Source organism: Exophiala mesophila (genome assembly GCF_000836275.1).
Source record: "Exophiala mesophila strain CBS 40295 unplaced genomic scaffold supercont1.4, whole genome shotgun sequence".
Lineage (NCBI taxonomy): Eukaryota > Fungi > Ascomycota > Eurotiomycetes > Chaetothyriales > Herpotrichiellaceae > Exophiala > Exophiala mesophila.
This window is the reverse complement of record NW_015622507.1, coordinates 3,330,048-3,341,137: the sequence shown is the minus strand read 5'-3', so window position 1 is coordinate 3,341,137 and position 11,090 is coordinate 3,330,048. Positions and strand designations below refer to the sequence as shown.

General features: G+C 49.6%; 3 protein-coding genes across 3 annotated transcripts; all 3 read left to right on the top strand.

Annotated features, from left to right (window-relative positions):
* Positions 1 to 326: 326 nt before the first annotated feature.
* Positions 327 to 2,703, top strand: PV10_06300 (calcium/proton exchanger). Its single transcript, XM_016371078.1, has 3 exons — positions 327 to 1,884; positions 1,930 to 2,139; positions 2,197 to 2,703. Exons 1-3 carry the CDS (start codon positions 709 to 711, stop codon positions 2,284 to 2,286), a joined length of 1,476 nt encoding a protein of 491 aa, XP_016223371.1. The 5' UTR covers positions 327 to 708; the 3' UTR covers positions 2,287 to 2,703.
* Positions 2,704 to 3,981: 1,278 nt separating this feature from the next.
* PV10_06299 (uncharacterized protein) lies at positions 3,982 to 8,004 on the top strand. The gene is made up of 2 exons (XM_016371077.1): positions 3,982 to 6,508; positions 6,566 to 8,004. The coding sequence occupies exons 1-2, from the start codon at positions 4,385 to 4,387 to the stop codon at positions 7,385 to 7,387; spliced, it is 2,946 nt and encodes a 981-aa protein (XP_016223370.1). The 5' UTR covers positions 3,982 to 4,384; the 3' UTR covers positions 7,388 to 8,004.
* Positions 8,005 to 8,566: 562 nt separating this feature from the next.
* PV10_06298 (ribosomal RNA small subunit methyltransferase NEP1) lies at positions 8,567 to 10,667 on the top strand. Its single transcript, XM_016371076.1, has 3 exons — positions 8,567 to 8,901; positions 9,011 to 9,273; positions 9,332 to 10,667. The coding sequence occupies exons 1-3, from the start codon at positions 8,865 to 8,867 to the stop codon at positions 9,806 to 9,808; spliced, it is 777 nt and encodes a 258-aa protein (XP_016223369.1). The 5' UTR covers positions 8,567 to 8,864; the 3' UTR covers positions 9,809 to 10,667.
* Positions 10,668 to 11,090: the final 423 nt, after the last annotated feature.

The window sequence follows — 11,090 nt, the reverse complement described above, 5'->3', positions numbered from 1 at the left end:
CCGGGATTCTTGGATAATTTTATATTTCCTTGAATTGAGATGCATGTGGCTACGCTAGGTACCTAAGTTACATATTTCTGATGTCTTCCTCCAATACGGTCCAGCCTCACCTGTGACTATGCTCTACAATCTAGTGGCTGATTCCTCGGGTCATGCATAGCAGCTGGGCTTAGATAAAGTCTGAAAGAGTGGTTCTAGGTAGGTTTTCTCGACTTGTTCACCAAACTAAAGATTACGTTCTGCTTGTGCAACCTCCCAAGGTCCAACAACATCTCAGGGACTAAGGCAATTGGTGCCAGGGTCGACCAAGTATCAAACTCGAAATTCTTGATCTTTGCTGGTTTCATTGTACCATGTTACTCATTGGTTTCCTCCGTTTGTCTTGTTGTCGTTCAGAATCGGCCTCGAATTCGGCCAGTGTTGCACCTTCCTTCTGTCTTTAATGACTCTGATCGTTCGCCTTGGTTGACTTGCACTCCTACTCTTCTTCCCAGTCCTCTCTCTACCTTTTCACTCATATGACTGTCATTCTCTCTCTTTACTATCTCTCACAGTCATTTATCGTGATGGCCTCCTCGCCTGATCTATGACTGTTCAAGTTTTGTGACGCACCCTTCAATGTCTCTTCCTTGAGAACAACTACTCTTTCCTTCTCAACAGTATTTGGTCCGCACCTCGTTCAGTCGTTCTCTCGATACAATCACAATCATGTCTAGAACGTCCTTGCTCAACCTGGGCCTTTTCAATCGGAAACCAAAACCTGCCTCGGTCGATCCCCCGCCTTCTGATAATGCCGTTGGTGAAAAACCAAACAGCGTCGACGACCTTCCTGGCTCATCCCGTCCTTCTCAAAATCAAACCTCCCTTCTTCCTCGCCACAACCATAACGGTCACAGGGTCACACCTCATATCCACCCTGATGGAGAAAGCGGTCGAAAAGGTATACACCCTATGCAGTGCTTAAAGATCATCATGAAGTCTTCTTGTCGAGCCTCGATGGCCGTCAACGTCCTCTGGCCCTTTGTTCCTGCAGCGATTGCCTTGCATTTCGTCCATGGAAGTCACCATCTCTGGACCTTTGCCATCAGTTACATAGCCATGGTGCCATGTGCCAACCTTCTGGGATTCGCCGGCCAAGAATTCGCTAGGAAGCTTCCTCGCGTCGCAGGCGCCGTCCTCGAGACATGCCTAAGCTCGGTCGTCGAGATCATCCTCTTCATGGTCTTGATTGCCAAAGACAACGGTACAGGGGAAATTGGGCACGGGAGTAAGATCGCCGTGATTCAGGCGGCAATACTGGGTTCCATCCTGACAAATCTCTTGTTATGCCTCGGATTCTGCTTCTTGGTAGGAGGAATGCGACACAAAGAACAAAAGTTCCACCCCATTATCAGTGAAGTTGGGTCAGGATTGATTCTTGTCGCCGCCTTTGCCCTCATGATCCCTAGTGCCTTCTTTTCTTCCTTGATCGGCACCACGGTCGCTCAAGGTGAAGGTTATACAGAGGACCAACTGCGGCGTGATACCCTCAACATCAGTCATGGCGTTGCCATTATTCTGATTGTGGCATTCATCTTGTTCATGGTCTACAACTGCGTCTCTCATGATAACATCTTCAATGAAGTATGGAACAATGACGAGTTGGCAGATCGCGACAGAGACGCAGACCTAGAAAGGCCAAAAGTGACCCTAGCCGAAGCTCTGCTCGCAATCCTAATTGCCTTGGTCTTTGTCTCACTCATGGCAGTATTTCTGGTCGAGGAAATCGAGTATGTGGTGGAGCATGGTGTGCCAGACTTTTTCCTGGGTTTGATTCTTGTGCCACTAGTGGAAAAGGCAGCAGAGCACATCACGACAGTTGACGAAGCATATGACAATCAGATTGTGAGTGTCTGAATACACCGTCAAAAACAAATCTAATATCAGCAGAACTTCGCACTATATCACTGTTTGGGCCCTTCGATTCAGACGGCTCTTTTCAACGCCCCTTTGGTGGTCATCGTTGGATGGGGCTTAGACAAGCCAATGGACCTGAACTTTGAGATCTTCATGGTTGTGCTTCTTGTCCTTTCGATCTTGGTCGTGGGCAACTTCTTGAGGGATGGATCTTCCAACTATCTTGAAGGGGCTTTGCTGGTGGTATGTAACGCCGTCAATGTACCGATGTGGAATGAACAAGACTAACCTTGAATGTAGATTGTTTACATTATCATTGCTTTGACGGCATACTACTATCCCAACCCGCATTTGACTTCGTCCAATGGACGTGGTCCGGCGGATGAATGATAGGGGCCATGAGTACAGGTACTCAAGGTCTTTAGGAACACGCACCCGGGTTTCACCACCTACGGAGGAGAAGACTCTTGTGGCAACCATGTGAAGCCGATGTTGACTTAATTGGGAAGATTTGTGGCTTCTGGTCATGCATCATTACGACATGCTCAAGGTCAAGGCCCACCACCTGATACCCAAGTTCAGGGTCTGGACACTCGCCAGGGTGCACAGTCAGCTTGAAGGACCAACATTGAATAAACGCTTGCCTGGGCTGTTTCCCGAGAGAAGAGAATATCTGGCGTGATTGCATTTACATCGCAATGGATCTCCAGGAAATACACTGTCAAAGTCAAAAGGACCATCATATAACTATGGCAGTACTCACTAAAGATAGCTGTCCATATCTGGTTGACAAAGGCTAGTGGAAGATCGCGGCAGTGGCTGTGGTTTCCCGTCCGGAAATCAAGCCAGTGGACCTGAAATCTCGATTTTTTAGGGACTACCCATACCCAAATTGGCAGGCTGGAGTGGCGCCTCGGGGCCTCGGGGCCTCGTAATCGGTGTGCAAAGTACCGAGATTGGGCCAACACCAAAACAAGATACCAACATTATGGATTGATTACCTTTAGCTTAACCACCTAGTCAGTTAGAGGCTAGTACTTGACATCGAGCCAAAGCTTGCCAAATATCTCTTGTAGAGTTTGCAGATGCAGGAATGGGCCTTGGTTATGACAATTTGTGAAAAAAGTGCTTCGTACGGCCTAACTGCCTAGGTATCCATGCCTTCGGGATGGACACAGGCGGCGCCTAATAATAAATAAACACTGCCAAGGCCAGGTTTTGTGTCGAAGCTTGAAACCAGGAAATGGATGCTTTGGTGCTCCCATAAGTACATGTTGCTTACGTAGCCACGTAGCCCATCTTTAAGACCCAGACTTTTAACTTAGACCAAAGATGAGGCGCCGTTGGCGCTCACTGGGGGCAAGCACAGGGTGCAAAGATCAGGTTTTGCGTCTGGAAATAAATGATTGCCAATGGTTCGCCCATGTTTCTTAGCATTCGTTTGTTGGGATTATTCAAGTCATAGTCACCAAGGTTGATTGAGTTACCCAGTCCTGTCGAGACCAAGGCATTACACGGAAAGATCGAAGAAGAGGTCAATTGGGTTGCGTGATACTCGCTGAACAAACACCCCATCGTCACTCGAATGGAATGAGTGAAACCTGGCTGAATCAATGCAGTCCCGTCTGTGGCTTGTTCAGTCGCGTCAATCGTGACTAGATGTGGGGATGGATAGATTGTAAATGTGTCCTGCTTAGGACGTGATGGGCAATACATATTTAGATATAGGGTTTAACACAGACAGATCCTGTCATGAACAGTTGTATCTACAGCAATAATAGGTACCTACCTAGGTAGCTTATAGGGAGATATGTACAGTAGAGACCCGTACCCGGCTGCCGACGAACTTTAGGTGCCACGTTATAACTGAAGTTATGTTTGGCTCTCGGCCCCTCTGCCCCTGCTTCCGCTGGCAGGTTGCACGCCGACTCACCGGCAATCCACCGCCTGCGCCCTTATTTTCCAGGCACCGCCCCAGCCTAATCAAACCGGGACTCAGGGTCACAGGCAACGGAGTTTCTTGGCGACGTCTTACCTGCCGGCTAAATCAATACCTGTTCCAACCACCAGGTACTACTCCGTACTGATGCTACCACAGCCGCTGTCGCTGTCAATCAACTCTACAACTTACTCAATAACCGCCCACTCACTACGTACATGTACTCACAACTCTAGCTTGGTACCTTTTCTTCGGCCCATTACCCAAGACCTGATCCGATTGTCGAACCCAAGAATTCCTTCCCTTCCATATCTGTCACAGCACCCGTATCCGCGTTGTCATCCAGTATCTCACCAGGCATCTCTACCTTGAACAAACATCTCTCCTAACACCCTCATCCGTTATCACCACCCTTCAAAGCCTTGGTACTCGTTCAAGCACCGAATCTCCTTCTCGAGAGATGCCCTCTGCACACCTCTGTCTGCGATGACTGCACAACTGATGCCACTGTCCGCAACCACTCCCTAAAACCCCAACACAAATCCTGAGATGCCATCCGTGGCCGCCGAGCCACCTCTCTCCCTCGTCTCCAATAGCGCCAATTCCTCTTTCGACGGCCTCCCTCGCAAGTCCCATGACAAGACCATCAGTGGCGTCTTTACGTATACTAATGGTACCGACGTCGAGACTGGTCTCCCCGAACACCGGCGCGATCACTTCAAGAACTTCCGAAACAACAGTCACAACTCCTTGACCAATGGCATGCCCAACGGCATCCCCAGACCCTCGCGAGACCGAGCTCATTCAAAAGCTGGTAGTACACACTCTTCCTCGAGCGTCGCCGCGAAAGGTGTAGAGAATCTTTCAAGGAGCCCCAACTCCCTCGATGGCATGAGCAAATTGTCGAGCGTAGAGAGCGCCTCTCCAGAACGCCCCAATGGCGCTGTCGCTCAACCGTCCAGTGGCCCGACGCCTGAGTTGGCCAAACTCAAGACAGATATGCCACCTACAAAGGAAGAGCTCGACACTTCCCACATGGCCACAGCCTCCACCGTCCCAGATTCCGCCGCGATACAGGGGATTACCTTGTCCCCTCAAACCGGCCGAGCCCATTCCCAGTCGTTTCCTCGTATCGCGTCGCCTTCTGTTCTATCAGCCGGCGCAGGTGCATCGTTAGGCAGTATTCCGGACCTTGCGCCGCCGACCGAAAGTCCCAAACTCACCCACCGTCATACCCTTCAGGTTCCCAAATCGAGTCTCTCGGTTGCTAGAAACTCCCGCGACTTTTCGTTTTCTGGTGGACCTTCAGAGGAGGCTCTGTCTGCTTCCGGTCGCTTCTCGCCCACTCGTGATCATTTTGATTCCAGCATTGCACGACATCGAAGAGCTTCATTAGGACTAGTGCGGAGGACAACACGTTCCATGCAATCAGATGTTCATCTCGACGAGGTTGTTCCGGACGAGGATGCTGCACGTTGGACAGAGTTGATCAAACAGAAAAGGGCGAGCCGACGCAAACGGAGGGAAGAGGAAGACGAAGACCGTGTTATCGTGGGCAAAAAAGTGGAAGAAGGTCATGTCAACTGGGTTACGGCTTACAACATGTTGACCGGTATTCGCTTTACTGTATCGAGGACCAATGCCAAGATGGATCGAGAGTTGACCGACGCCGATTTCGACGCCAGGCACAAATTCAGCTTCGATATCACCGGGAATGAATTGACGCCGAGTGCCAAGTACGACTTCAAGTTCAAGGACTACAGCCCTTGGGTATTCCGACACCTGCGAGCCATCTTTGGTCTGGACCCCGCGGATTATCTCGTCAGTCTGACCAGCAAGTACATTCTGTCAGAACTCGGCAGTCCTGGGAAATCGGGCTCTTTCTTCTACTTTTCTCGCGATTACAAGTACATCATCAAGACCATTCACCACGCCGAACACAAATTGATGAGGAGGATTTTGAGGGAGTATTATCATCATGTGTTGGAAAATCCAAACACTCTCATCTCCCAATTCTACGGACTACACAGGGTCAAGATACCCTATGGTCGGAAGATTCATTTTGTGGTCATGAACAACCTATTTCCGCCTCATCGAGATATCCATCAGACATTTGATCTGAAAGGCTCAACGGTCGGCCGAGACTTCAAGGAGGAAGACCTCGCCGCCAACCCCCGAGCGACCCTCAAAGACTTGAATTGGCTCAGGCGAGATTTACATCTTGAATTTGAGGCGCATATCCGCCAGATTTTCCTAGACCAGTTGAAGCGAGATGTGGCATTGCTGCAAAGGCTGCACATCATGGACTATTCTTTACTGGTGGGAATGCATGATCTGGAGAAGGGAAACGAGGAGAATCTCCGGGAAACGACGCTCAAGGTGTTCCAGCCAGGAGGTGAACAAGAGACTGACGACCGCGGAACGATGTTGATTAGAACTCCATCACGGCTGGAAAACGCCAAGAAGGCTCGAGAACTAAGACTGACACTGAAAAAGGAGAAGCCTATCGCAATGGGCATGACCAGTGCCAAAATGCCGTCGGAGCTGTCCTCAGGGGATGAAAGACGTGACCGAGTGTTCTACAGCTTTGACGGTGGGATTCGAGCTTCTCACGAAGACGGCCGAGGTGGTGAAACAATCTACTATCTCGGCCTGATTGACTGTTTGACTCATGTAAGTCGCGGGGATGATGGTGGGAGCTGGCGTGGTGTTGGCTAATTCATTTTACAGTATGGAATCATCAAACGCATCGAACATTTCTGGAAAGGACTGTCGGCACCAAGAACACAGATATCGCCCATCCCACCACAAGCGTATGGAGATCGATTCCTGAACTTCGTTACCGGAGTCACCATGACGCAGGAGGAAGCGGAGCGACGAAAGACAGAGGAGAGCGGTCGACACGGCGAGCAGACCACATCTGTGCCCAGCAACGATCCAGCCCAAGCGAGCTCGAGCGGGGGTGGCCGAGACGGCGAGTCTAACGCACTATCTCCAGTGATGAGTCCAGATGTGGAGAAGACGATGAGAAAAGCACAAAAGCAAGCCGACAAAGCGACGCCGCCGGAGAAAGGAAGAAGTGGAAGCGAAGAAGAAAAGCCCGATCGAACACTCCGAACGACGGAGGAAAGTCGAAGCAATGCTCTCCTTCCAGTTGTTCAGGAGGCAGGAGAGGGCGGGGACTCGAGTGCAAAGGATGACACGATGAATGAGAAGACGGAAGGCTGGACTCAGGACGAAGTAATCGCGGCATCTCCAAGTCCGCTCTCTTCGATTCCTGCCGTACGGAAGGTGTCTCCATCGACGATTGGAACCGCAACCGACTTTGGAGACGATACTAGCACAACCAGTCCACTGCCGCCGGGAGCAGTCGATGTGGAATCTAGCTCGAAAATACGGGTTGGACCGGACGATGACGACATTCCAGATCATGTGTTGGATCGCCAGTTTGAGAAACCGCCGCGGATAGCTAGTGATCTGATCAAACCTCAGTCGCCCTTGGGAGAAACAGTGTTCAAGTCGTTGGATGCACATGTCGAATCGGAGCGGTGAGGTCAAGTTGGTTTCTCTGGAATGTCTCCCACCAACGCACACGCACACCGCATTCTATTACAGACCTGAAGATTGAGCGATGGGATTTGCCAGCCTTGAACCGGCCATGCAATTGGTGTTTTGAAGAGGGAGTTTGACTTTTTCGGTGTTATTCGTGATATGGGCGCTCTTGGAGCAACTTAAGATTGAGAGCGCAGTCGCAGTTGAATCGAATGAGAACCCCACACACACATGACATTTGACGCCGCGATGACGGAGAGCATCGACTATCTCTACAGAGAACAAGTCTTGACTTTTTTTCATATGTAGATTGCTTTGCATGGATTCAATGTTTGATATTCTTGCGAGGCTTGGGGGCTGAGGGCTTGGGGACTTGCTTGGTGGGTGAGGGCTTGATCTGAAAAAGCGGGAAGGGTGGGAGCGAGAATTCCCTTTGTTGTTGTAGCAACCACCCACATCACATCCTTCTGGACATTGCTTGGATGGGAGGAAGGGATTTGGCGTATGCAAAATGAGGTCACGTTGACGGTGGTTCTGGGCAGTGTTACTACTCCTACAACTACTGATGCAGGACATATCACAAGTCAATAAAATCCTATATCGCGGTGAAGTTTGAAGTAGCCCATTCTAGCGTGTTTGTCCTATTTTCATGGGCTTTGGAAGTACAGCGCATGGATAAAAGGCGGTGATTAAGGTAGGGATGTATTGTCAGGACATACAGTAGAAGTCAGATGATCAGTACCCTTACTGGGCAAGGGAGCGGTGAGTTTCGTGTATTGATGTCCACGACTATCTCCACAGCCTTGTCTTCGCTTGGAAGCGAAGCGAAGGGCACTGACTTGTTGGTTTGTATAACTTCAAAAGATCAGATCATTCGGCTCAGTCATTCTAGTCTCTCACTCACAGCAAAATGAGCAAAAAAAGCACGGGTGAGGTCGGTGAAGAATTGTGGACCGGACGAGTCAAGATATCGACCTAAACCAATCTGGGTCAAGTGCAAATGAAAAGAGGCCTGGCGTGCCGGAACCTTCGAAATAATGCCCCCTCGGCCCCCCAATGAACCCCCAATTTCATGGGACCCTCGGGCCCCTCCTTCCCTGTCGGCGTCGGTCACACCCAACATGAAATAACATGAAATATGTGCGTGCCACCCTCGCGCTCTCGGATGTCGGAGTCATTGTGGTTGAAAACCTGAACTCATTTTTCTACCTACATCTCGAAAAGACCTGTATTTACTTTGTTGGAGATTGTATCGATTCAACGACATTACTTTGTGCTCTGACTCTGTCAACGAGCTGCTGGTCCTACTTGACGAGTGTGATGTGTGACACCTCCACTGTCGCTTAATTTTTTTCAACCTTGATCTTTGGACAACAAATTCACCTCGTTCTTTCCTCGTCTACGAACCAACCACGTGCTTCATCTTGGCACATTCACAATCAGATCTGAGATCTCACCGACCAACACGACATTCACCATGGCTGAAACCACTTCTATGAAGAGGAAGCGTCCAAGTATGTGCAATGTGCCTTTTGAAAATTGATTTTTGGGGCCTAGTCTCGACTTTTGAACAGTCTCGCAAAGTACTCAACACCATGGCTTTCCTAAACTTACCCTTTGCAGGAACACAATCTCTTCCTCCTCCCGAACTTCCTCGCCTAGTCGCCGAACAGCATGTACCGATTGCAGCTAGTGATAAAGATACTAAGAGATTGATTGTGGTTTTGTCCAATGCTAGTCTGGAGACCTACCGCGCAGCCCACAGCGGATCGAAGGCCGGTGGCAAGGAGGACAAATACTCGTTGTTGAACAGTGACGAACATATTGGTGTGATGCGCAAGATGGGACGCGACATCAGCGATGCCAGACCGGATATTACTCATCAGGTGGCTATGAATCCTCTGCAATGTTCTATGCCATGGACAAGCTGACTTCAACGTCTAGTGTTTACTCACCTTACTCGACTCGCCCATCAACAAAGCCGGCCGTCTTCAGATTTACATCCACACCGCAAAAGGGGTTTTGGTCGAAGTCAGCCCAACCGTCCGAATCCCTCGAACCTTCAAGCGCTTCGCTGGTCTCATGGTGCAATTGCTCCATAAATTGTCCATTAGGTCGGTCAATTCACAAGAGAAGTTGCTCAAAGTCATCAAGAATCCCATCACCGACCATCTCCCACCTAATTGCCGTAAGGTGACGCTCAGTTTCGACGCCGATGTGGTGCGGGTACGAGATTACGTCGAGACGCTTGGGGGAAACGAAAGCATTTGCGTGTTTGTCGGGGCCATGGCGAAAGGGAAAGACGACTTTGCCGACGCCTTCAAAGACGAATCTATTTCCATCAGCAATTACAGTCTGAGCGCCAGTGTCACCTGCAGCAAATTCTGCCACGCGTGCGAAGACGCTTGGAACATCATCTGAGGTATGCCCAACTTTTGTTTGCTTGATTGATCGATCTGCTGTCGTGGTTGCATCCACACACAGAGACTTGAATCATGTTTGTTATTTTTCTCATCATCTCTCGGTCGTGAATCGAAAACCAATCCCCAAAGCGACCACGCCGTATCGGTACTTTGTCCTTCTTCGGCGGCACCAGGCCAGATCACAACATCTAAGCCTGTTTGTCATTGTTGGAGAGGATCAAGCCGGGTTCGACGTCTCTGGTTTATCAACTGGCACGAAAGGGTGCTTCGTGTTGAGGAATGGACAAAAGTTGGAACGTGCGTTTGTTTTCACAACAAGACATAACTGTGGTTCAACATATGGAAAACCTCAATGCGAACAAACCTTTCCGCCTCAAGGAAATGGTTCCGTTTCGCGTAGTGTGCATGTCAACCATGCCCTACATCAATATTTTAATCCGAGGAACGAGGACGAGAGTGAAATCAACAGCAGAGTTGGTTGGGTGATTTCAAGGTCAAACAAAATTATGATGAAGGAAAGAAAAGTCTCGATTTAAACAAAACAGTGAAAGGGGGCCGGGAGTTCTGGGTTTTGGTGTTGAAAGGAGAAAGGTGTTGTGGAGTCCATCGACAGAAGTGCTGGATGTGTGTTGAAACATGCGGCCAGATCAGTCAGACCAGAGGCAGACGTGGTACCTGGGATCAGATCAGATATGATGAGACGAACCCGAGGAATGAAGCCTAATGAACACGAGTAAAAGATTACTATGGTCGATTTACTCGGCTTAGAACCATAGTCCTTGACATTTGATCTCTTCATCAAACCCAAACAACATCTATGGTGGATGAACGATGGATGAACTGTATAATGCTAGCAAAGCGAAGCGATTTTAAAAGGACTCTGCATTGCATAGGCGGATCCGCCGTCGTTCGCCCAAGAACTTGAGACAGTTGGGCGTTGATTCTCTACCGAATCTTCAATATCATTCGTCGCATCAGCATCAGCACCAACTCCAGCAATAGCACACGTGTCCCAATGTTGTACAAGTTCGGTCTGGGCTTTTTCTTCATCGCTCCGACTCAAGGTACAAGATCCAACTGGTGCTATGTACCCTCGCCTTTTGATTTTCCCTTGTCATGTCTGTTTCGCCCCATCAACCTCTCGTCTTCTTACTCGCCGCCATCGACATGCACTGGAGTCCCCATCACGCCTCACTCACCTTCCGCCGCTTCGTTGTCGAACTCATTCATGCACGACCACCACCCAATTTGAATTCTTCCGTAGTGTGCTCGGTCGGTTT